General features: G+C 46.3%; 1 protein-coding gene across 2 annotated transcripts in view; it reads left to right on the top strand.

Moving 5' to 3' along the window:
• BCL2L2 (BCL2 like 2) overlaps positions 1–27,853 on the top strand; it is a 212,701-nt gene that overhangs the window by 142,400 nt on the left and 42,448 nt on the right. For both annotated transcript variants that reach the window (XM_078644981.1, XM_078644982.1), the window contains one exon: positions 9,401–9,865. In XM_078644981.1, the coding sequence (XP_078501107.1) occupies positions 9,431–9,865 (435 nt within the window). In that variant the 5' untranslated portion in view covers positions 9,401–9,430. The remainder of the gene's footprint in view (positions 1–9,400; positions 9,866–27,853) is intronic.

The following is a 27,853-nucleotide window of genomic DNA, read 5'->3' on the forward strand; positions in this document are numbered from 1 at the left end:
ATTGAACTTCACATGCCTGACATATTATTCCTCACAGAGACATGGACCCACAGTGCCTCTGAACCAGACCTAAACGTGGCCATACCTTCGTGTTATGACTTATATAGGATTGATAGGAAAGGACAAAGAGTGGGAGGGGTCGCCATTGTTTACCGTTCACATTTTAAAGCAACTTTCCCTGACATTCCCCAGTTTAAAAAGGAGGCCATCCTGTTTAGCTTCAAAGTTACCACCACTGATGTCCTTAATGGACTTTTAGTCTATATACCACCTGGGCCCAGAAACACATGTATTGAATCCATTACAACTGTTGTGGAATCCTGCATGGCACACTCTAATTTTTCTGTGTTGGGAGATTTAAATTTTCATTTAGAATCTGCCGATAATACTAATACCAAGGAGTTAATAGACCGGCTTCTCAGTTTAGGTTTAAATCAAATTGTCAATAGACATACACATACGGGTAAACCTACTCTGGATGGCATTTTCACTAACCACCCACAGACATATTTCACTAAAACACTATCCTTGCCTTGGACAGACGACAGTGCTGTCTTCTTTGAAGTCCACATAAATGGATTCCTAAATAGAACCCCTGGTACAAATAGTAGAGGGGTATCACGCCTTTGGAAACAAATAAATAGTCTTGATCTTGAAACTGCTCTGCGATCACAGAGCACCTTTCTGGACACTGATCCTGATCAAGCAGCAGTACATTTCAATCGTTGAATTGAACAGGCAGTTTCAAGTCTCGCCCCTGAAACCAGTGTACGTGGAAACAATAGATTGTCATCAGCCCCATGGTATAACACTAAGCTAACAAACCTAAAAAAAATCTGCAGAGCCAAAGAACGACTCTGGAGGAAGGAATACTCAGAGTCGGACAAAAAACAATACGGAGAGGGGGGGCTCTAGAGGGCGCACAACAGAATGGCCGCTCTAGGGTGAGGCTCCTGTAGCCTGGAAAGAAATCCGGCAATTATCCTTATAAACCGGCTGCGGTGACAGCTGAAAAAGTGAGGAGTAACAGAATATAACAATCCCCAACCTCGGTGAAAATTTGGCGGAAATCGGTCCATGGGCACTGCTGGGACGGAACCCTGATTTTCCCCCGGGTTCACTGCTAGACGGCTGAGAGGAGACGCAAGCGGCGACCTCAGCCAGGAAACACCGCGGCTGCACACGTGGAGTGCAGTCCGCTAGAAGAGGAGGCGTGCGCGCGCACAGTGACGATTCAAGCCGCCGCACAGACGGGGTCACCACTGGAGAATTGCAGGTACCGGCGGAGTGACTGCCGAACGCTGATACAGAAAGGGCACATTACAGCAGCAGACATAGCGAATGTCATAGAGTGACCAGCATAGAGTGAGACCTGTGGCCGCGAATCAGCCGCGAACATTCTCGAACAATCTTGAGCCCTGCAGCAGTGGCAGACTGCCGCACAGTGTCTGGCAAAAACAGCCGTAGGCCCCCCACACGGCGCCTTGAAGCGATGGCTGGCTTGTGGTACGGAGAAAAGAACAGGGGGCTGGATGACCACGGGAAGGGACACAGGGCCTGACAGAGACGGTGGGACACGCTACAGGAGACACCACTGCGGGCGCAGAGTGCAAGACAGTGTGCTGACAATTTATACGCCACATAACGGGGAATGCTTGATCTGACCCCGACCTAGAGTATGATGCCCAGCAGGTAAAGGGGAGAGCGAAGGAACACAGCAGCGGAACGCAGAGGAGGGGACATTGCGAGAGCTCGGGCCCGGTGGCGGGCAGAAGGCGCATGTGTTCCGGTGCCCTGGTGCATTGAGACATGGCTGCATGATACGCTGATTGATCTGCATCATCGTGCTAGATAAGTGCTGCCGCACCCGCGGCGATCCACTGTACCCACTTGCGGACTAGATACGAACAAAGGGCCTTGGAGTGTTGGGGACAGAGATCGGGCTGAGGTGGACAGTGGACACTAGAACTGTATGACCCGGATGCTATAAGGAATAGGCGATTGATAAGCAAACCGCCAGACATAACCGTGCTAAGTTGGGCACAGCCATATCCACGGCCGACCACTGAACTAACCCGCAAGCCAGGTACGTGGCAGGCTGCGGCTGCTTGCCTTTGGGCCATCTGCGGGAGCGATACTACCTCTGTGGGAGATCCTGAAGAGGCTGGGATTGGCAGCCAGATCGGAAGAGACAGGAGAGCGGGGTGCCCAGAGCCGAGCAACCATGGGGAGACCGGACTCCCGCCAACCTAAACTCACCTTCGACGCTGCAACAAAGGGTCCACACAACAACCCGGAAAATGAAACGCCAAATGGAGCAGACCGGGCAACAAGCGGATCATCAACCACAGAGATGACTAACCAACAGATCCTACAAGAAATTAGGCAAGGATTTGCCACAGTGGTGGATAATGTGGACAAAATGTCCTCGAGAATGGACGCAATTGAACACAAAATGGATCAACATGAAGAACGAATTGTGGAGACAGAACGACGCATTTCCGAAAATTATGGCATCACGACGGGACACACAGCGCAACTAGCAAGAATGGACAACCTACTGCGGGTCATAGCAGCAAAGAACAAAGATTTGGAAGCCCGTAGTAGGCGCAACAATATACGCGTCACAGGAGTGCCGGAGTCCACGAACACTGGACGCATGGAGGATTATATTGAAAAATTGCTTCTGTCTACTGTTGGTTCTGATGCCTTCTCCACACAATTTATAGTTGAACGAGCCCATGGATCCCTTGGTCCGCCGCCGAAGCCTGGTACCCCACCTAGACCCATCATTGCTCGTCTACTAAATTATCGATATCGAGATGTAGCCCTGCGAGCGGCTCGCACCAAACAAACCCTGACCTACGAAGGCGTGACATTCTCCATCTACCCGGACTTCACCCCGATAGTTCAAGAAGAACGTCGCAAATTCATTACGGTAAAAAGAAAGTCCGCGAGGCACAGATTGACTACATCTTGCTATATCCGGCCCGGCTCAGAGTGACCCACCAAGGGAAGCGGCGCTTCTTCACTAATCCGCAACAGGTGGAAGATTACCTACGAACGCTGAAGAAAGCGTGACGTGGACTGAGAGAACAGAGCCCGACGAACCAAGACAACTCACCAGGGACAGATGAGGAATGCTGAGATGCCATCATTACAGAATGGATATAGATTTTATGGACATTGCTACCGGATGGAGGTGTTACAAATACAATAACGAGACTGGGGACAATTAATGAACATTCAGCTGAAGGGTTCCGAGAGTTCCGGTGGTAATGTATTCCAGGCCCCACTCCCCCTCCTTTAACGTAGCCCAGAGGTCCACCAGATCGAAGGGCTTGGGGAGGGGAGGTGGTTGTGTGACCAGCTAGAGATGTTCCCTAACGGGTGTTCCCCTTGCTTAGAAGTTGTTGATTTGCTGACAACAATGTTGGTGTTGGGTATGCGGGGTGGGGGGGTAGTAAAGTATACTGGCAAGTTGGGGCTGCTTCAGTGGGCGGGGGGAGGGAAGGGGAGGGAGAGATTGCAGGATTGTACTCTCTCAGTGTTTAGTGTTAACTGTTTACTACGGGGCGGGACGGTTTCCTGCCGTGGTACGCAGAGGGGGGCAGGGAGGCAGAGGGGTTTCACAGGACTCATTGTTGTTTGATAATACACCCTTGGGGTCTGGGTTGGGATGGGGCATACAGCGGAGACACTGCGTCGGGAGGTACATGGATGGCAGGAATGACACTATGTCCATGGTTCATGTGGCACAAATGGCTTGCCTATTCTAATGATGGGTGAGCGAGCGGCTTCCAAACTTACAATACTCTCTTGGAATATCAGGGGGCTTAAAGATACTAGGAAAAGCAGGCAGATATTAGCATACTTAGATAGGCATGGGGCTGATGTGGTAATGCTACAAGAGACGCACACACCACCGCGCACTAACCCCTCTTTTGCCACCAGGTGGGCAGGGCTCCGTGTCTTTTCCAGCTACTCCTCTAATGCTAGAGGTGCAGCCATACTGTTGAGACGTACGGTCCCTTTCACACTATTAGGACAATTAACGGATATGGCTGGCCGATACGTGATGATATGGGGGAGATTGGGAGATAGCACTATTACCATAGTTAATTGCTATGCACCGAACGTGGATACTCCAGAATTCTTTACGATGCTATGGGAAAAATACTAGATGCCGGATCAAGACACATAATCTGGGGGGGTGACTTCAATGGGGCGATTACACCAGCTATGGATAGAGCAGACGGAAAGGCACAATACCACCCTAGGATGAGAGAGACACTTCAGGGTATACTTGAGGAGGGGCAGCTGATAGATAGTTGGAGACATATGCATCCCGCGCAGCAAGAGGGCACACATTTCACATCATACACATGCTCATGGGCGCGACTTGACTATTGTTTCTTGACCAGAGAACTAGCTCTTGGGGTGACGGGGGCTAGGCACTTGGCCAGAACCCATTCCGATCATTGTCCCGTGTTAATCACATTGACTGTGCCTGGCTATGATCGCCCCAGAAATGCTTGGCGCCTACAACCTACTGCCCTTTTGGATCCCGTATTTAGGACAGAACTAGAAACTGATATAATAGACTTTTTTCCTCAGAATAAGGACACGGTTGATGATGTAGCGACGGTCTGGGAGGCCTTCAAGGTCACTGTTAGGGGTGGTGTATTGCTAAGAGTTTTGGGATACTGCGGGATATACAACGCACAATCCGAAAGCTGGAGGATGAAATGAAGGAGTTAGAGAGCCAAATGCGGGGCAAGGATTGGGGAGAGGCACACCGGCAGTTTAGGGTTAAATTGACGGAATACGAGGAGGAGGCACTTCATGAAACTAAATTCCGTAGCAAATACTGGATTGCACGTAGGTATGGTGAAGGGGAACGACCAGGGAGGGCGTTAGCGGAAATTATACGCACGACGCGCAGTACTAATGTAATTATGGAAATCGAAACTACTGACGGAGAGACTCGTAGAGACAATGATAATATTGCGGACGCCTTTAAAACACACAATGAGCACCTTTACACCACACAGGCTTCGGGGAGGTAGATCTGAATGGGTTCCTAGGAGATGTAGCATTATGCTGGTTAAGTGGCATACATAGGAAATTTCTGAGTGCGCCCCTTGAACTAGATGAAATTAGGGATGCTATCATGTCATTGAGCAATGGAAAGGCGCCTGGCCTAGATGGTATACCGGCGGAATTCCATAAGTGTTATATAAATATTATGGCGCCGGTTCTTAAGGAAGTGTTTGAGGACTCCTTAGAGGGTGGGATACTGCCCAGATCAATGCGCGAAGTGGTGATCACGTCCCTATTGAAGCCGGGTAAAGACTCTAGGTTTTGCGACTCCTATAGGCCACTATGGCTAATAAATTGTGATGCGAAAATATTAGCCACGGTCCTTGGCACACGACTGTCCCTGCTCATGACGAGGATCATACTCCCAGACCAGTCTGGTTTTATCCCATCTAGAGCGACTTCACACAACCTGCGCACTCTCTTTTCACTCATACAGACGGTGGCCCCCCATTTTCCTCTCGTTGCAGTCTTTTTAGACGCCACTAAGGCGTTTGATTCTGTGGAGTGGCGATACCTCTTTACTGTATTGCAGAAGATGGGGTTTCCATCTGTGTTCATAGCATGGGTGCAACTGCTATACACTGAGCCTATGGCCAACATTCTGATAAATGGGCACCTGTCAGACCCAATAGTAATAACAAGAGGTACAAGGCAGGGATGGCCACTGTCCCCGCTCCTCTTCGTGATCGCGATAGAGCCACTGGCTTATCGAAAACGACAATTACATCATGATAGTGCTTTTCGGTGTCTGCAGCCTCAAATATCGGTGTCACTTTATGCGGACGATGTTACGTTGTATGTCAGACTAAGCTAAATGCTTTATTGCGAGAATTTGTGGTCTTTGGTGGACTATCAGGAGTAACAATTAATTGGGGAAAATCGCAATTCTATCCACTAACATCTGCAGTGCCCGACTTTCCCTTGGACTACCCAATGGAATGGTGTCACACTGACCTGAAATATCTGGGGATACAAATATCCAGAGATAGGGAGGAGACGCTGAGACTAAACTATGGCACAGCAATTATGAAATTAAGTGATAGTGTCACGAGATGGATGTACGTTGTTACAACGCATGTTGTAACAACGCATGCCTTTACCACGCAAGTCTTACAACGCAAGTCGTTACAACGACTTGCGTTGGAGGGCGTGGATTTAGGAATCTTATAATTTTATATTCCAACACCAGTCCCCGTAACAGTAGGGAAGGTGTTGGAATATGAAATTGCAAGATTCCTTATCCCACAGCGCCAACCAGCGCAAGTCGTAGTAACGACTTGCGTTGTAATAGCTGCGGGGAAAAGGCACTGCGGTGTAAAAAACGCGTCGTAAACGATGTTCCCCCACGAGATGGTTTGCCGTTCCGCAATCAATGGCTGGCAGAGTGTCACTTATCAAGATGGTTATTCTGCCTCGATTTTTATATTACTTCCTCAACATCCTGTATTACCCAAGAACCTATTTCTTTAAAACACTACGCACAGAATTGATCAGGTTGGTCTATGCATCTCAAGGCTTTTCATACAGCTTCACAAGAAATATTTTCTTTATTCCCTTACCCTCCGGATTGATGTCTGTAGTTTTGTTGCATACTAATATTTGATTATTGAACGTGCATCACTGTCGAGGGTAAGCTTGATGATGCCATATTATTCCTCGCACCACCTAAAGAGAGAGATCCTGCCACTGTTAGTTATTCAGCAGTTCACTTTCTGCTGCTGTTGAAGTAAGTGTGATGATGCCTGATCAAAAAAAAGCCATGTTTGTTAAAACAAAAGTACACGTTGAGAACGATGCCAGGAAAAAGATGATTATCAAGCTTGAAGGTTTATGCTTGTTTGATAATAAACTGTTTTTCAGCTTTTCACTGTGTCGTTCTTTGTAGGATATACCTTCCCAGGATTCAATGAACTATATAATAAGGTACTTTTTAGCAGGTTGTTAATGTTCATTGCTGCTGGAGTTAACACAAGAAGTGTCTTGAAAACATGTATTAACACATTGAGAATAGTGTCAATACATGTAATATAAAGAGATTTGGGTGAGGTGTGACCCTTCACTTGGCTGACATACTTGCTGGGTTTTCTCAAAGTCGTGCAAAAATCATTTGTTCCACATCCCAATAACCATTCTGAGAATTTGCAAGTACTGGTAACGTTTTTAATTTGGGTTTTTTTCTAGCACATTTTCTAAACTTGAGTGGGATTATGTGATTACCACCAATACAGATCATTTTTGTAGATGCCGAACTGTATATGTATGCTTGCTGAGAATTTAAGTACAAAGATTAAGGCATAGTAATATATAGAAAAACGGGAGTTATCAAAAGATGCTCTAAAACATGTGGCAGCTGAGGACATTCATCATTCTAGTAACACCCAGCCACTCTTGAAGATTAAAGTTCGCTTCCCCATAACAGTGATCTGTCCATGAAGGGCGAGAATGTGCTGCATTCCTCCCTGCAATTGCTTACATTGGACACACGGTTCCTTATAAATGATCCTTTACCCACTTTGCTGTCTCTGCAGAGAACCTGGTGGTTGCCATGAAGTCCTCCATCAGAGCTCAGTTCAAGAGCAAATCGCTGAAGTTTGCCTTTTGGGCCTCGCTAAACAATATCAAACCCGCTCAGTTGTTCTGGCATTTTCTTGATATCTAGCCAAATTAGATGTGATATGATATGATAAAATTATTTATAGAGCGCACGTTCACCAGCGGTTTCTTGGCGCTTGGGTGGAGGGGCTTAAGACTGAGGCAGTATGTAGGAGTTAGTTGTATGCCTGGGAGAAAAGCCAAGTTTTAAGCGATTTCCTGAATTGTGAATAGGAGGGTATTTGGCGTAGTTCCAAAGAAGTGGTGCTTGGGTCGATAATCTCATACCACCGTGTTTTTTTCTTTTGAATATGCAAGGGGACAAGAGGTTCAGACTGGAGGAGCGTAGGTCGCGGGAGGGACATAATGATGGATTCGGGAAGCAATAAAAGAGGGTCCATGGTATGACAGGGCTCTGTGGATCAGGCAGCCAAGTTTGAAGAGGCTGCGCTGAATCACTGGGAGCCAGTGAAGGCTCCTAAGAAGGGGGTTGGTGTGGCTGAACTTAGGCTGGCCATGGATTAGCCTGGCTGCTTGGTTCTGGACCAGTTGAAGTCAGCGGGATTGGTATGAAGGAGAACATTTGAAGAACATACCTGGTGACCATTTAAGCCTTCCAAAACCGTTTTGAGATGAGTTCCTCTCTTCATCTATTGAGATTGCCAAAAACCTAATGAACCTGTTCCTTAACGCCAACTTGGGTTTAGCTAGAACAATGAATGAACCTTCTGAGCCTGTAGTCTTGTGTAAAATTAAGCTCCTTTTCTGAAAACGTATTTTGTGCTGCTATAATATTGGGTAGATGCATAATCAAACTGCAGGTGGGAGTGGATATTTCTCCTAATTATGCATCTTCATTTTACTATTCTCCTGCCATATTTTTGTACAATAATATGCCTCCATTTCTTTTGAGATTTGCTTCTTTGTTTTGCTTGTCTTATTAATAATTTTCTTCGACGTGTTTCCTGGTCCTTTCCTGTTGCATTTATGTTTTTCACTCGCTTCCCCTGAATTACCATGGAATATATTGCCTTGCCTTTGTTTTATGGCACTTTGCTGTTGATTTTTGAGCCATGACTCACCCCTTTCTTCTTTGACTTCCTACGTATGTTTGTACATGTTCCTGTGACAATGCAATTTATCCATGAATTATCCAGATGTTGTACTACATTTTTGCACCTACTTTCTCCCTCTTTTGTCGAATTTCCATTGATGTTTTCCTTCGGTTGCTCCTTTCTTTTATTGGTAGTTTTTCTCCTGTACATTTTATTACCTTAGCACTTTTCTCTTGAAGTTTTCACCTTCACGCCTACTTTTTTTCCACGTGGTTATCATCACTATTACAATTCTTTGCCTCCTGCTTCTAACTTTTAAGTGTTGTTAATTCTACCACTGATATTCCCATTTCTTATTTATTAGAATCTTTTTTGCTGCAGCCTTTCACTCTCATCACTTGGTGCCCTCATGTTGGTGTTTCATCCATGTCTCTTTTCTTTAATTACCAAGGTCTATTACACTTTGTGCAGCTGGTTGTTTTGAATGTATTTCCCCCATGTTCTTGCACCATCCAGTTGGCATCCCATCCACCAGCTCCTGCCCCTAATCTTTCTTCTTGAGTCTTGAATATTTTTCAGTTTCCCAAATGTGATGACTGTTTCCTATTATTTTCTTATGCAACTCCCCTTTTCTTCCCTCTTTTCTTCAGCTTTGGGCGCCTGGTACACCATAGTCCTGCATGGCGAACGGCACCCGTGAATCTGCTCTCAGCACCCGTGCCCTGGTGGAGGACTTTGTGTGGTACAAGCTGCGCCAAAAGGGCTATGGATGCAAGGTTGCTGCCCCAGAGAAGCCGGCATGTGCATTACATGCGGCTATGCGGGCGGCTGGTGATGAGTTCGAGGTCCGCTTCCGGCAGGCATTCTGTGATGTTTCCATGCAGCTGCATGTTACGCCTGAGACAGCCTACCAACGTTTTGCCGACGTGGTGGACGAGCTCTTCCAGGGCGGTGTGAACTGGGGCCGCGTCGTAGCCTTCTTTGTCTTTGGAGCTGCACTCTGTGCTGAAAGCATGAATAAGGAGATGGCAACGCTTGTGGACCGCATTGTGGATTGGATGGTGACATATCTTCAGACGAGCCTGCAGGAATGGATGGGGAGCAGCGGGGGATGGGTAAGTTAGCATTATGGAGTGGAGCACTGCACTCCTGTTCTACCATCCCCGACTACAGGGTTCCTGTAGGTCTTAGCCTGATCTCATTTTCCTGTGAACTTTGGTACAGATTGAAACAGCGGCTGCTCCTACAGCTAGCAATTCTACAAAATTCCCATAGCTCACTCATACATCACTTCCCTGCTACTTTCAACCTGCTGATGTGCTTCATCCCCAACAGTTTGCCTTCAAACATTTATACTATTGCACTCTGCAGCTGTGCTCCAATGCTGTCCACCACTGCTCATCACAGTATCCTACGCAGTTCCTACAGATTGCCCATTTCCTGCACTCCCACTGTATTTTGTAGTGCTCACTTAGGGGGTCATTATGATGGCGGATTTCCCGCATACTCCGGCCCGGAGTATGCGGGAAATCCGCCGAGGAGGCCTGAAAGACCCACCGCCAAATCAGGATGGCTGGTGGGTCTCACAATCTGTCCGCCGCTTTTCCGCCGCGGTCGGAAGGCGACCACGGCGGAAAAGCACTAACATGGCTGGCGGTGTCTATCAGACACCGCCAGCCATATTAGGATGCAGGGAAAGTAATGCTTTTCCGCGGCGGGTTTTCCGCCGTGGAAAAGCATACGGACAATCACTTTGGGGGCCCGTTGCGGGCCCCCTGGGTGAAGGTTGCGTGGGGGGTGCACATGGGGGGTACCTATGGTACCCCCCTGCCTTTGCGTGCACGAAGCGGCAGGCACCGCGCGGTGCCTGCCGCTTTGTGCATGCAAATGCACAGCTTTCGTTTTTTACATTGCGGCGGGTGCTGCTTCAAGCAGCAGCCGCCGCAATGTAAAACATACAGGATGTGACCGCCAGGGTGGCGGTCACATCCTAATTGCCATGGAGGGACCGCCGCTGCCCCTGCGGACGGTCCCTCCTACTCAGGGGTGGCGGACGGACGCAAGTCCGTCCGCCATCCTAATCGGCCCCTTAGTGTCCTACACAATTCCACCCAGCCTTTCCTCCCACTTTCTTGCCTGCTGCACCCCACAGCCAGTGCTTTTGCCTCTTAAGTATTTTCAGTCTATGGAAAGATTAACAGCTGTCTTCACCATGTTTAACAGAAACAAAATTACTTATGGCTCTAATGCGGTGAAAGGAATATATATATAATATATACATATATATATATATATATATATATATATATCTCTATAGCTATATAGATATTTTTCCGTTAAACTTGAAAAATGTGGTTGGTACACACACACACATTTATATATGTATATTATATATGTATATTCACTGAAAAAAACATAGGTTTCAGGCACATTATGGTCGAAATTAACATTTAAAAAACCTTTGAAATTCACTGAAAAAAACATAGGTTTCAGGGACGTTATAGTTAGTTGGACATTTCACTCGTACAAAACCATAGAAATTCCACCGTTATAGTTGGTTTAGCTAATTATAACTCGCTCCCCGGCAATGCACTGCTGATGACGTCACATATTACATAATTCATGACATGGTCAGTGACATCAATGAGGACATCACTTATGACATTTCAAATGACATCACGGATGACATCATCCAGTGACTGTGTGTTTCTCTAAAGTTTAAATATGGTTTATATATATGCCAAGGTGTATTAAAGAATGAGTGGGTGTATAAGTGTCTGGATGGAGGATTTAGTATGTGCGTGACTGACTGTATAAGTGAGTGATTAAATGTGTCTAACTAAATGCATGGGTTAGTGACTAAACTATCTGAATATGTGTATCAGTATGTCTGTTGCTGTGTAAGCTGCTGCATGTGTTGGGTCAGTAGCTACATGAGTGTCTACATTGGGTATTGATTGGTTGCCTGAGTATTTGCATGGGAGACTGAGTGTGTGTGTGGGTGGGTGGAAGGTGTGTGCCTCTGTGCATAGATGTGTGAGTGGTTGATTCACTGGGTGTATGGGTGTTCAAGAATGCACATAGAAATAGCTGTATGGGCGGGTGAGTGTGTGTATGGGTGTGTTGGTGAGAGATTGGATGTCTCAGTGGTACATGTCCTAGTAACTACATATGTAAAACTCAGTGTATGTGAGACTTGGAGTATATAAACGACTATACGTGAGAGTTAGTGACTGTGAGAGTGGCTGTATAGATGAGTGTGAACTTGTATCAGTGATTGTATAAGAGAGTAAGTATGTGTTAGTATATGTTTGAATAAGTGAGGTGGTATGTGTATAACTGTGTAGGTGAGGAAATGGGAGAGTGATTGAACCTTTGCATGACTGACTAGGTGTGTGAGTAACTCCATGGATGAGTGGCAGTGTGTGAGTGTCTGTATAGGTGTATGAGTGCAAATTATATAGTGTTGGATTGATGAGTGACTGTATGTATGAGTGATTGTATGGGTGAATGAGTGGATGTGTGTGTAGACCTAGGAATCAGTTAGTGCGTATGTAGTAACTGGTATTGGTGTGTTGATGGTTTCGAAAATGGTAGTCTGTATTTTACAGTGGGTGTATGAAAAATTATATTAGAGTGTGAGGAGGTTTTGAAGTGGATGACGTCATCAGTCATGTCATCAGTGGTGTCATTTGAGATGTCATCAGTGATGTCACTGACCATGTCATGAATGATGTAATATGTGACGTCATCAGCAGTGCATTGCAGTGGCGCGAGTTATAGTTAGCTGAACTAACTATAACAGGGGAATTTCTATGGTATTGTACGAGTCAAATGTCCAACTAACTATAACGTCCCTGAAACCTCTGGTTTTTTCAGTGAATTTCTAAGGTTTTCTAAATGCTAAATTCGAACTATAACGTGCTTGACACCTATGGTTTTTTCAGTGAATTTGAATGGTTTTTTAAATGCTCATTTCTAACTATGCATACAAATTAGGGCATGTGAAGAAAGAGGAACAAAAGCGCAGCAAGAAGCAAGTCAAATGCAGAAAGAGGCAACAGAAGTCCAGAAAGACGAAGAAAAGTGCAGGAAGAAGCAAGAGATGTGCAGAAAGAACGAACAGAGGAGCAGAAAGTCCTCCTGTGCCCCCAACTTTTTAGTGACGAGTACTGGTGGTAACTGACTATGACTAACCAGGACCGGAGCCAGTGTTATGCTAAAAGACACTTAGAATACAGTGAAAACACCTACATACACTAGGGAACAGTATTCGTTGGGGTACCCCTATAATGAGCATGACCTCCTCTGTATTTGCCATGAGTTAGTGCCTGGGTCATTGCATGAGTACATGGGTAGTGACTGGATAATTAGAGTGCAGCAAGGACAGTGCGTAGTGAATTTATAAGTGCCTGGGTTTTGGCAGAGTGATTAGATAAGTACATGGTGCTCGATGGGTGATTGGAGGAGTGCATGTTTAGTGACAGGGCAATGGCTGGACTGCATGGGTACTGCTCAGGATATTGTAGCAGTGCATGAGTTAGGCATGGGTCATTGCATGAGTGCATGGGTAGTGACTGGATGATTAGACTGCTGCAAGGAGAGTGCATGGTGAATTTATAGGTGCTTGGGTTTTGGTGGAGTGATTGCATAAGTACACACATGTCACATCAGGCCCGCCCCCTCCCTTCACCACTTCGCAAACGCGCCCTCTGGTGGGTTTTCATTTGGGGAATTAATTCACCTTGAATCCTGAGGCTCCCTGGGGGTCACCTAGCCCACCAGGTACCTCTAGTAAGCGCCGCAGAGCTGCCTTGCAGAGTGGTGTAAAAAGGGGGCGTGACCTTGGACCACCTCTCTACAATGCAGCTCCCTTGCGCATACTGGAGGTCCCTGGTGGGCTAGTTGGCCCCCAGGGACCCTCAGGATACAAGGGGACTTAATCCCCTAACTTAAAATGCGCCACAGGGCGCATTTACACACTTGTCACATCATGCCCGCCCCCTCCATGCACCACTGTGCAAATAGGCCTCGTGGCCCCCCTCCTTTTAAATTATTTGGGGCCCTGGGGACCCCATCCCCCAGGCCCTGATTTTAAAAAAAACAGGAAGGGGCAGCGTGACCTCCCCCTCCCGAGGCCAATTTCGTCCCCGGGACCCCATCCCCCGGGGTATGGCCACATTTTGATTTTTTTAAATTCTTTTTAAAGGAGGGGGGTTGCGCTAGCCCCCCTCCTTACGCCTCAAGTGGCCCTGGGGACCCCATCCCTAGAGCTATGCTTATTTTTTAATTTTATTTTTTAATTAGTGATGGAGGGAGGCCACGTGGCCCCACTCCTAGGCCACTCATGAACCCAGGGACCCCATCCCCCAGGGCCTGGCCTCTTCGTTGGGGACCGTGGGGGGAGCCGCAATGCCCCCACGGTCCCTGCCGGCTCCCCTCCTCCTGCTGGAGCCGGCATTGCTTTTCCACATGGGGAGCTGCTGACATGCAGCTCCTCTTGTGGAAAAGCAATGCGGTTTGGATTTTGTAAGCGAGAGCAGGAATCTTCGGGGGGTGGCAGTCCCGGGGGACTTCAGCACGGCACTCTCTACCAGCCTTTTACTGAGGCTCACCAGCTCTGCATTGTCAGGCTCTCTCCCATTCTTTTCACCTACGTATCACATTAAACAAAATGGGTCAGTGGTAGGACATGACCATGTATATCTGACACACAAACGGATATATAACTCAACTGTAAAGGAACACAACTAACTTTGACTCTTATTTTTTTAATTTCTCAGCAACTACTGAACGGATTTACACCATTTAACAAAAAGATCGTTTTCTGAACCAAGGCTACCTTTTTGCAAAATTTGTGTAATTCCGTTCAGCAGTTCGGGCTGTAGCAGTGGCTAAAGTTTCCTATGGAAATTAGCATGGAGAAAACACTTTTTGGGACCCCCTTTTTTCTCAGCCCCCGCTTGACGAATCACCCCCAAACTTTCAGTCTAGAAGCTGACCTGGATAGACATTTTTTTGGGAGAATTTCGCGAAGATTCGTCAAATGCCGCCAAAGATATTAGCAAATCAAAAAATGCCTTCCTATGGAAACTAGGTTCTAACTATAACTACCTACTGGCGACTGCCAGTATGTAACATTAGCCACTTTATAGTTGTTGTTACGAGAGATAGAAATTCCTCTTATTTTTACCCTTAATAAACGGATCTCCACAAACCTTTCCAGACCTATTCTCCCTTTTACATTGGCAAGTTTTGCAGTGATTGGTCAAGGGACTGCAAAGGAAAAAGGAGGGGTTCCAAAGCAGGTTTTGATCCCAATGCATTGTACATGGACTTTTTCTATCTGACGTACCAGCAAAGTGGATGAATGGATTGTTCTGAAATTTCATAGCAGTGTACATTAGAGTATGTGTAAATGATCATTTTTCCTATTACAAGTGATGTCATGAAATGATATCTGTAGTACTATACTATATAAATTCACAAGAATGTCCAGAAAATAAACTAGACTGTATATGTAAAGTTTCAAATTTACTACATGAACAACTGAAAGACTCATTCATGGTCACATACTAATGGAAACCAATAAACAAATACATAACAAGTAAAACACATCTTAATCTACGTACGTTTTCTTTGCCTGCTCTCTGGCTCACAAAATAAAACTGTGCCCAAACAGCCTAACAAAAACCATCTTCCTTATGCACTCCTGTGCAACAAAATGGAAAAGTGAACTAGCAGAGAGCTACACTAACTACTATACAGAGGGCATGATAATTGGCCACTAAGAAAAACATTAATATCTCAATTTGTATTACTACGATTGGCTTTAATTCACTTTGGGCTTCCTTTGTAGCATAATGCTACTAAAAGTGGCAAGGAAGACCAGAAAATAAACTAAACTGCATATATAAAGTTTCAGAATTACTACATGAACAACTGAAAGACACATTTATGGTCACATGATTATGTAAACTGCTAGATTTGGGGGTCTCTAGTTGGCAGAGGTAGGTATCATTGACCAAATAGGGACCGTTGCGTCTAGTCAGGGTGAGGGGGTTCACTCCTAAAATAACCCCTGCTCACCCCCTTGGTAGCTTGGCACGAGCAGGCAGGCTTATCTCAGAGGCAGTGTGTAAAGCATTTGTGAAAACATAAAGTAACCCAGTGACAACACTACAGATGGACACCACACAAGTTGTAGTATAAAAATAAGTATTTTTATATAGGTTTAACACAAGACCACAAACGACAAAAAGCCACAATACCGTACTTTAAAAATGGTAGAATTACCTCAGTTTTCTTAAGATGTAAAATGCGACACTTTGAGTCAATGTACCTTAGGATGCGTAACGCTATACAACAAAAGTGTTGCAGGGAAGTGGATGGGTCGGTTCTTCTCTGCGAGGGGAGGTGATGTGTCGGTTTCTTACTGCTCTTCCATGGCGATGCGGCCCGCAACACCGTGATGCGATGAAGATCTGGTGCAATGAAACAAAGATGGCGTCTTCTCTTGGATGCAACACAATGCGTGCACGCCCGATGGCCGTGCAGCGACTCAACGATTCTTCGGAGCCTCTACAGGCCCTGTGACATGCTTCCAAGTGATGCGGCGGCGTCTGATTCGACGTTGATCCTCTTCTCCGGCGAGGTGCTTCGGCAACGATGCAACCGCTTGCAGCGGCGACACACTCTTCCAACGATGCGATGACAGCGGCTGCGGCACACTTCTCCGATGATGTGGCGGTGTCTGGTGCGACGTCGATTCTCTTCTCCGGTGATGCGAGGCGCTTTCGCGTTGTCATAAAACCAACAAAAGCAGGTCAGACAGAATACAGGAGGAGGGCAAAAAGTTCAAGATGACCCTGCAAAAATGGCCAAGTCCAACATTAACCAATAATCAAATACATAGATACAATAGATAAAAGGATACAAGTCAAATTAAATCTGATTTCCACTATGTAGTTCTAATTAGGATTCCCAGAGCTCTAAGAATAAACCTGTCTCCAAAACGTGGCAGCTGCCCCCTAGTAAGCGGGGCAGCTGTGACGGGGAATAGGGCCTGACACCACGGTGCCCTCTGGCCCCCACGGGACCTTCAAAATAGGCTTGGCTCTGGAAATAATGGGGCCAAAACGTTGGGGCCACACAGGCTCTAGAAATAATGGGGCCAAAACGTTGGAGCCCCATAGGCTCTGAAAATCACTGTGACCCATGTTGGAGCACACGGGCCCTTAAAATACACATGCCCACGATGGAGCCGCGCACAGGCTCTGGGCACGCCTGGGGCCCTAAAACAAATATAACTCAAGTTGGAACGGCTCTCAACAGCGGGTCCGCTCAAGGATACAGATACGGTGCCCCCACTGGCACCACACCGCCCATCGAGAGCCCCACTCACAGGGACTAGCTGCCACCGCTCGAGATTTCCTCACTGGGACCTCACCTGGAGCTTGCGGGGCTCCGGACGACTGGGGCTGCAGGCGGCGCTCTCTTCACCAACACGGGAGGCCCGCTTCGCTCTGGTAGCCTTCCTGCATCTCCATCGATCTCCTCTGCTCAAGTGCGGCGGGGCAGGCACCGGCAATGTGCCTCGTGCCCCCTCCACCATCGACACCCAACGCAACACCTTGCGGGGCTTCTCTGGTCTCTCTCTCCACCAGGGAGACCAGCGAGGCGCGGCACGGCTTCCGCCAGGCAGGGGGAAGCGGAAGTGGAGCACACCAGGCCCCTCCCACAGTCAGGCGGCGAGGGCCTGACTTCCTGGTTTTCTGAACAGGGCTGCAGCGGTGAATGCTTCTCGGGTAGGCTCCCTCGAGAGTTAAAATAAATGTAGAAGCGGGTGGGCACCCGCGCACTAATCAAAATGCAAGCAAAGACGCAGGGTGGGCACTTGCGCACTGTAATAAAAATAAGCGGGGTGGGCACCCGCAACGCTCAGTAGGAGGGGGGAATCCCTAGACTGGGAGATTCCCTCTCAGCAGCAGCGCGCAGTCCAGCGCTGCCAGTAGAAAGTAAAGCGCTCCCTAGAGAGGACAATAAAGCCCTTACCAGGCTGGCATTTTCAAAGTAAAGTAAAGCGCTCCCATGCAGCAAAAGTCCTGGAAGCTGAGAAGAAAGGCAAAAGGGTTTCAGTGCATAGCTGGGCCCAGTGAGGCAGCCCTCCTGGCAAGTAAGTTCTTCTGGGCCCCAGAAGCAGCACACCCTGCAGGAGTCAGGATCCAAAAGTGAGAACATTTACATGGGGTCACAGCCCCTTCTTTTATACAGCATTTCCCTTTATTCTAAAAGTGTAGGGTATGGGAGAACCAAATACAACTTGTTCAGGGGAGCTTTTGAGCACTTTGTTTTGCTCAGCTACTTTCTCCCTTTGACAGGATAGGCCAGGGACATCAGACGCACCACAGGAGGTGGGGCCAGCATTGTGGAGGGAAGGCACAGCCCTATTCAGGTCCCAGGTGCAACTCCTCCCTCCCATCTACATGCAGATCTCCCTATTCACCACTGGCCAGACTCATCCTGGCTCCTGGAGCCATCCACATCAGCCAGCACCTGTCACTCACAAGCCAGACATGCAATTCACATCATGTAGGCAGGCAAAGCACACAGAAATGCCAACTCCTAAAAGTGGCATTTCTAAAATAACCATGATAAATCTGCGTACATTATTGCGCAGCATTAATTCTCACGAGTTCGCATATACTAAACTTGACCCTGCACTCCCCTCATATCAGGAATTACCATGGACACCTATATCCCCCATGCATTCCTATGGGAGGGCAGGCCAATCTCACCACACGCTCTCAGAGTGCGCACGCACTTTATACTGGGCCACAGTGCTAAAGTGCGCAGAGGCCTAAAATCACTACCTCTATGTCAGAGGCTTAAGGCAAAAAGTTTAGGGGTGAACCTACCAAAAAGGGCCAAGTCTAACAAGTCCCAAAACATGTTTTTCCACAAATGCATTTTTCGTAGACTATTTGATTTGTCGTAGTGCGGAAATGGCTGAAGAGGTTTACATGAAATTTGGCAGGATTATATATCACGGTGCGCAAATGGCCCTTTTTGGGTACTGCAGGCAATTAGGGTAAATATTTTTTTTTAATTGTAAGGCATTTAAACTTATATCTGTGACTGCTGTATTTTTGTTGAATTTTGCGAAATTTCACAATACAAACACGGCGCATGGCGATGACAAGCCTTTTTTCTGATTTAATAATGACTGCCTTTACAAAAATTTAAGTTAGCCCTGCTGTTTTATGGCCACTTTGCCAGTGATCAGGCTTAGGGCCTTGGTTGTAGGTAAATATTAGGTTTTATATTTTTCCCAACCTAATACCACTTTAGTAAAGTGATGATAACAGGTAAGGAATAACAATTATAAGTTACGTTTTTTTTTTTTTTTAATTACAGCGTACCGTGCGACTACCTAGGAAATATTTAGAGACAACTGCTACTATGGAATGACAGTAGTTGCCTTTGACAGTGGCAGATGAGAAGCACAAATGACACCATGAAAATCTGCCCAGGCACATCAGTCAATGCGCATCACCTGGTAGAACACCTGCAAAATAGATCAAGCAACACAACCAAACCATTTGACTCTCATCTCCCATAATAGCACCAGCAGAGCACACAGGTACACACAGACAATGAGTTATAGTTGTTTGGAGCAGGGATGCAGATAACTACCCTCAGTTAGTTGAGGGCAATGTGGAGGAGAACTGTGGAGAGTGGTGAATGCTGTAACCACAGTGCGAGACTTACAGGATGGCTTCTGCAAGAGATGGAACAGCTTGCAGACGAGTGTCTATGCACTACCCATGTGATTGGTTTAGGCTTTGGGTTATTGCCCATGGCATGGTGTATAGATGTCTGTTGTGTATTTTCTCAATACAACACCTCCTCCTTTTCCGCCAACTTCCCTCTATCTCTGTTGTGGGTGAGTAGGAGGGATTGATGTATATTTTAGGAAGCCATGAGAATGTCAATCCAATGCAATGTAGGTGGTGTACACATTTATGTACAAAAAGGATCCACAGGCCCAAAAATCTAACTTCAGTTTAATGCAAAAAAATGCAAGCAGCACGGTAAATAATCAAGAGCTAATTGTCATTTCAACCAACCAGAGCTCTTATCTAAAAAGGGCCATTTGAATATTTTAACGATTTACATACTCCCCAACATTACAAAAAATAATACTACCGGACCTAAGTACAATACTCCTGGAGCTAACAGAAGGAGACTTGATACTTGGAGGTGACCTATGGCGCTCTCTGGACAAAAAGACAGTAAACCTCCTAGAAATACACACGGTCAAAGCACCACCCTATCGCACTATTTAGATGCGATGGGGTTGGTGGACGTATGGAGGGCAAACAACCCCTAGACCTTGAAATTCACCTTTTACTCCGGAGCACACAATAGCCAATCATGCATAGATATTTATTCAGGCTCATCAGTTGCCCTACATTAAAGAAATCCGTCATTTGGTAAGGGGCATAGCTGATCATTCTCCGGTCTGGCTTACCTATTCCCAGATTCCAAACAACTGAACCTCGCGATTTGGCTCCTGAAGTCATAGAGTTTGGTTATCTAAATCTACCACCAGACTGTATGAACATAATCGGAGAGTCCAGAAGGCCTACTACAAGAGCCTGTTATTCAGCCAAATGGAAATGTTTTGTTATCTATTGCAATAACAACATCCACCCTTCTGATGCTTCAATACAAAATATCATTTGTTACCTGTCACACTTGCAGCAGTCAGGATTAGCTTACACTTCTATCTGACTACATCTCGCTGCAATAGCTGCGTATCGACAAAATAGGCAACATTTATCGCTTTTTAGAGTGCCAGTAATCAAAGCTTCCACCTGCTGGAATATTACCATAGTCCTCACAAGTTTAATGGGCCCACGTTTTGAACCCAGGCATAAATGTGAGCCACAGTTTCTCTCTTGGGAAACTGCTTTCCTCATTGCAATCACTTCACTGAGGAGAGTGGGTGAACTACAGGCACTAACTATAGAAGAACCCTTTTTCCAACTTCACAGAGATAAAGTGGTTCTTCATACAACCCCAAATTTCTACCTAAGGTAGTATCTGCCAATCAGTCATTTGAATTACCAGTATTCTTTCCTCAACCCGATTCTGTGGCAGAACGAGCTCTACACTCATTAGGTGACAGAAGAGCCCTTTTATATTACATTGAAAGGACAAAATCATTTTGTAAGACTAAGCAACTTTTCGTCGCTTTTGCAGCACCACACAAGGGCAATCCAATATCCAAGTCCGGTATTGCCAGATGGATTGTTAAATGCATTAAAACTTGTTGTGCAAAAGCAAAGAGAATGTTAACAATACCCACTAGAGCGCATTCCACTCGCAAAATAGGGGCTACTATGGCTTTCTTAGGAATCATCCCACAGTTGACATTTGTAAAGCTGCAACCTGGTCTACACCGCAACATTCACCAAACACTATTGTGTAGATGTGTTAGAGAGACAACAAGCTAACATGGGCCAGGCAGTACTTAGAACACTATTTCAGACAACTCCAACAGCTACAGGTTAGCCACCTCTTTAGGAGAATACTGCTGTATAATCTATGCAAAGCATGTGATCTACAGCTCACATGCCTCAAACGGATAATGTTACTTACCCAGAAAACATCTGTTCTTGGTATTTAAAGCTGTAGATTCACATGCGCCCACCCACCTGTCCGGGTACCTGTACCTGTTGTAGTTCTCTCTCTTACTATATATACATATGCATAGACATCTCTATTCTTTACTTACTAACTCCATTCTCACCCTCTGCGGGAAAACAGTCTAACAATGGAGTTGATGCCCATGCGCACTATCACCGAAAGGAGGAGTCACCTACCTCATGACTGGAAAGACTTCTTTGAAGAAAAGCAACTTGCAAACATCCGGACCCAACACTAGATGGCAGGAGTATGTAAAGCATGTGAATCTACAGCTCTACATGCCAAGAACAGATGCTTACTGAGTAAGTAACATTATCCTTTCAGAGCAGTGATTGTGGTGGTATTGATTTGTATACTGTGTACATATTCCTTTTATTAGCTCTGATACAAGTGTTCAGATGTTACTATAATGCCTTTTGTTTCACATTTGGCAACATGTTTTGAGTGCACCTAGGTATTTGAGAACAGGGCAAAGGTGTGCACCGTCAGAAGCTACATGGGCTTCACTGGTGTTATACTGCCACGCCACCTAATCTTACTGTGGTTGAAGTTATTTTTGTGGAGATACATAATTTTGCAGCAACCATCCAACTCTGTAAAACCATACGTGTCAATGTGTTTTTAGAGGGTGTATCACATGATGTAGACCTGCCCAGTTCCAAGCAAATGCATTCTGGGATTAGTAGTTAAAGCCATTTCTAATGAAGCAATTGTACTGACAAACCTGAAAATATGATTTGCTGCTGGAGAATGTGTGAAAGGCATCTGTTGGTCTAGCTGACATGGAATCCTGCAATAATTTTGAATACATGGGATGTGGAGGCAATGATTCACAGTGTCTCATGTTTTGTGGTGTGATCTTATTGGGTTTGGGGTGATTATGTTAGATAAGTTGCATCTTTGATGAAGAGAATTATTTCCCTATCCAGATTTTCTTTACTAAGTTTGTGTGTTCACCTTCAAATACGTGCAGTGTATACACACACAGGGCTATATTTGCTTCAAATTCCATACATGTCCAAGTGTGAGATATGTATTCATTTGTTCGGTGGGGACAAGGGGGACACGTTCATAAATATGTGCAACATGTTTGTTGTGTGTAATATGTGTTGTGTTTATGTTCCCTAATGTGGTGTGTGCCACCTTAAGTATGGTTTTCCACAGCAGCTGCCAGTTTATCCACAAACCACCCCATGTGTATGTTATGTTAGGAAGTTTGTAAAGCCCCTGGTTACTCCTGAGGAGTGTCCCTGTGCTAGAGATGCAGCACTAAGATCAATTGTCTGATCAAGTCAGGTTCATCTACAGCCAGACAGTCCTACGTTTTTTGCCTGAATAACCAGGTCTTAAGATTTTTCCGGAACCTTGCTTCAGATGGCTCCAATCTCTGGTCCAATGGCATAGAGTACAAGAGTTTAGCAGCAAGGAGTCAGGAGGAACTGTCCCCCAAGTGCAATCTATTTGCTCTAGGGACCACAGTCAGCGCCGCCCAATAGGAATTGAGGTGTCTGGTAGTAGTATAGGCTTGAATCAGAGGATACAAATATCTTGGGCCCAACTGATTGAGTATCCTGTGCGAAAACAGAGCGCTTTAAAAGAGACTGTGCGGTTGATAGGGAGCCTGTGTAGTTCGGCAAGTCCTGAGCTTATGGATTACTGTATTGGAATTTTTTGTAGCAGCAGGGCTGCAGCATTTTGTACCCTTTGAAGCATCCTTAACCTGCCTTTGGAGACCCCCAAATAGAGAACATTGCAGTAATCAAGACAGGATGCCAGCAGAGCCTGTATGATAGTCTTCTTAGCTGATTCCGGTAAAGTCCCCAGAAACTTTCGGACCATCATTAACACTCCGAAACGGGTACCAGCCGTGGCCGTAATCTGATTATCATAGGATAGCAATGCATCAAAGGTGATGCCCAGATTTTTAACTTTAGGTTTAGGTATCGGAGTGGGGCCCAATTCACAAGGCCACCAAGCCAAGGATCATATTGAAGGCTGTTTCCCAATCACCAAAACCTCTGTCTTTTCTGTATTCAATCTCAAGCAGCTGGAATCCATCTACAGCGCAAGTTCCATGAGACAAGTCTTGAAATTCGCTGCAGCACTACCGTCATGGCGCACAGAGTGATGATCAGCGTTCAGCATAGGACACAATCCTCACACTGTGGCGTTAAATCACGTCTGCTAAGGGATGGAGATACAGGTTTAACAGGTTTGGGCTTAAAGCCGACCCCCGTGGCACTCCCTGCTGTAATGGGATGATTTCCAAGGATTGCAGCTTCTGAAACACCTGGAATGAATGATTGTGCAAAAAGTTGGTGAACCATTCAAAGGCTCTTCACCCTATACTCTGTATCCAGACCCGTTCTAAAGCCGACCCCCGTGGCACTCCCTGCTGTAATGGGATGATTTCCAAGGATTACAGCTTCTGAAACACCTGGAATGAATGATTGTGCAAAAAGTAGGTGAACCATTCAAAGGCTCTTCACCCTATACTCTGTATCCAGACCCGTTCTAAAAGCAGGCTGTATGATATGGCATCAAAAGCCCCACTTAAGTTTAGCATGATTAATACAGCAGTTTTGCCTTCATCAGCTAACATACCCTCCTCAGTGGCTAGTGGGAGGGTGGATTCCCTACTGTAGTGCGGCCTAAACCCTGATTAAGTCTCATTAAGGAGTTCTTTCTCATCAATGAACTTTATAGTTGTAAATTTGCATGTTTTTCGGCGACTTTAGCAAAGAATGGAATGATCGAAATTTGTTGAAAGTTCTCTGGCTTAGAAGGATAGATTGAGGGGTTTTAACCCTTTGAGTGCTCATGACGAGGTCAGCTCGTCATGAGCTACGGCGCTCCGGTACTCATGACGAGCTGAGCTCGTCATAACCTCGCCCGTTCCGTGGAACGCTCGCATGCTGGGCTGATTCCCCTGCAGTGCTGATGTTCCATTGGAACGGGTGTGGCCATGACGAGCTCAGCTCGTCATGAGCACCGGAGCGCCGTAGCTCATGACGAGCTGACCTCGTCATGAGCATGGGGGCGCTGTACGCGCCCCCCCCCGCCCCAGCACAGCGGGGGAAACAGCCCCGCACGGAAGGGGTTAAGAAGAGGAACCACGATAGCGCGTTTCCACTCAGCTGGTAGTTGTCCTGCTTCAAAAGATAAATTAAGTAGTGTATATAACGTTGGAGGGATAGCCGTGAGCCCTCATTCCAATATTGCCGGTGTGGCCGGATCTAGCAGGGAGCCAAATTTTATTTTAGTAGTGAGGGAGCAGGCTTCTTCTACTGAAATGTTCTCTATGCTGAAGGAGCCTTCTAGTAAGGGGGGAAGTGATGTTCTAGGAAGAGGGAAACTATCATTCTTAGCTTTTTCCAGAAAAGAGTCATATAGGGAGGGTATTTTGTCTGAGAACAAATAGCAATTTGATTGCAGTTACTGATGGTTGGGGTCCTAACCGCTGACACGGAGTCTAATGACGTGAGAGATTTAACTATTCTGAAAATCGCACAAGAGGAGTTTTTTCACCTCATCTATCTTGTTACTCCTTAAGTGCATTATAGGTATGTGTCTGTCTGAAATGTGATAGCTTTTACACCATTTAGGTTCCAGGCGCTTACATTCCTTTTTTGTCCGTAGGAGGTCATCTATGAACCATTCTGCAGAGGGTCTAGAACTGGTGATATGCTGCATTTTTCTGAGAGCTATAGAGTCAAAAGCCTCCTCAATCCATGCAGATGCCTGCTGGTTGGCATTGTGGGGACAGGAGCCTAGGCTTAAAGACCTGCAACCCAGGGCTGACGAAAAGGCCTGTAGGGTCATCAGGGTTCATTTACAGGCTTTAATTGAGTAGGCTGGTAGCGGGCCAGGCAAAGGAAATGTGTCAAGAATCTGGAAGTGAATAATGAATTGATCTGACCAAGCAATGGGAATTGGGGAGGGGAGGGGGGGCTACCTTAACCAGGGCCGAATTACAATTATGGAGTCAAGAATGTGGCCCTGGGTGTGAGGAGAGTCCCGCACTAGCTGTTGGAGATAAAGCAACCCTAAATCCTCAGTGAGGCTTGTGGCTGTATGGCAGGCCAAGACATCAAATTGTAAATTAAGATCGCCTAAAATTAGGAGGTTAGAATACCGCAGAGCATATGAGAGAATTATGTCTAATAAGGCTGTGGTAAATAGGGAGGCAGGCCCAGGGGGCCAGTATATCAAAAAACTGCTAAGAGAGCAGCGGTCCGTTAAAGATAGTGAGAAAAAAGCAGCCTCAGATCCACTTATCTGGACTTCAAAAAGACTGCAACCAGGTGCCGTTTGTACACCTCCGCCAGTCTGCCTCCCCTCTGATGAGGTCTATCAAGTCTTACGTTCACATAGCCTGTGGGTATAGCCTCTAGAATGTCCCTAGTTGACTGAGCCTGGAGCCAGGTTTCCACCAGGAAGAGCACTGCAGGTTACTGAAAGGACACGAAGTCAGCAATTTCGATTTTGTGTTCGAGGAGGGACGGGCAGTTTAGTAAAAAGCATTGAGCAATCTCAGGTCTGCTGCGGGTGCTCCTGCCCTCCCACTTCACTAAGAGCCTCAGCAAAAGCAACTAGCATTTGCAATGCAATAGGTCTCGCATGTACAGGAGTTTGTGCTATTGATATTGCAAATAATGCCTTTTATTTTTGTTTTCGTTTTTAAGATATATAAAAAAAAAGGCATTGTCATTTACAATGCCAATAGCTAAACTTGCGTAAATGCGAGACCTATTGCATTGCAAATGCTTGTAACTTAGACTTATGGCATATATATATATATATATATATATATATATCAAATGCAAACGCACATCTTGCCTGCAACACACATCATTATCCTCTAAAGAAAGCCACAAAGCATTGCAACATATCTAACTATAGCAGTTACTTTGTTTTGGTATCAAATCCACTATAGCCATTAAGCCTTATATATTACCTGTATAAAAATCTCAAAAGGGAGTAGGACCCAATTGCATGTACCACATAAGCCATAGTACAACCACACATCCCCCATACCAATTATCCAGGGCCACTGGTATCATTTTTTTTTTAAAGTGGGAATGTTTGAGTGCTCTAATGCGAAACAAGCAGCAGCTGGGTGCCATATAAAAGCTAGATAATGATAAAGTCACATAAGACAGGGTAAGTCAAATCTAGAATTATTTTGACATGTTAGCTAGTGAACATACAACAGTGAAATGCATAGGGCAATAATTGTGAGTAGTTCATGTGCACTTTGCACTGCATTTCAATTACTATGCAGCAAAGCAGAATGAAGGGCCCGTTCTGTTAGTCCACAACAGAGCAACCACTGGCTATGCTGCCACATAATCTGTCCTTCAAGACAATTTCCATAGGTTCGAGGCATGTGGGCTGCTAAATTCATATCTATAGCATAGATCGCCGCCTAGTGTTGGGTCCGGATGATTGCACATTGTTGTCCTGGAAGAGTCTTCGAAGTATCACGAGATAGGTGGCTCCTCCCCTGGACTACAGTGCGCATGGGCATCGACTCCATCCCCAGATTGTTTTTTTCGCCATTGGGTTCGGATGTGATTTCGACATCTCCTGTTCGGAATCGTTGTAGAACTTTTTCAAGGCCAAAAGGCCTTCTTTAAACCGTCGGTATTGTTCGCGTTCGGTCCCGACTATACTCCAACTCGTCGAGTCGGATATCCGGGGAGTCGTGTTACTCTTCGGTGATCGAGGCCCAGTCGACGCAGCAAGACTTCGACGGCATGGAACGGAGTCCGTTCAAGAACTGTCCCGTGTGTGGTTCCAAGTACCCACACATTGACGTCCATCCTGTGTGCAACAAGTGCCTGTCGCCGGACCACGACGAGGCCAACTGTATGGCCTGTTCCAGATTTCGATCGAAGAAAACGATCAAGATGCGGCGCGTGGCGCGCCTCGAGGCCCAGCGATCGGCCCCAGCACCGGCGGATATCTTCGACGACGAAGAGGCAGACGAGCAAGAGCTTCAACTGCAGATTTCACCTACACCGGTGGAGGTCGAGTCCGACTACGGAGCGGACGTCGAAGGCCAAACCCTAGAGGAAGTCGTCGATGAGGTAGGAGACGACGAAGAAGCATATGGGGCCATGGAAGATAGCTCGGAGGAAGAGCTATGCCCCGTTCGTACTCTTACAAAGGCTCAGGTCGCGGGATCGCCACACGGCCTTACACAAGGCCTTCCACCACGATCCACGGCCCCGCCTTCCGGCCCGGCTACGGACACCTCAGCGGAGCCGCCATTATCGAAATCGAAACCGAAACTGAAACCATCGGTGTCGACAAAAACAAAGATGGCCGAGGCGCCATCGAAACCAAAGACGTCCGCTCCACCATCGACGCCGTCGTCTTCGGAG

Source organism: Lissotriton helveticus, chromosome 5_1, assembly GCF_964261635.1.
Source record: "Lissotriton helveticus chromosome 5_1, aLisHel1.1, whole genome shotgun sequence".
NCBI lineage: Eukaryota > Metazoa > Chordata > Amphibia > Caudata > Salamandridae > Lissotriton > Lissotriton helveticus.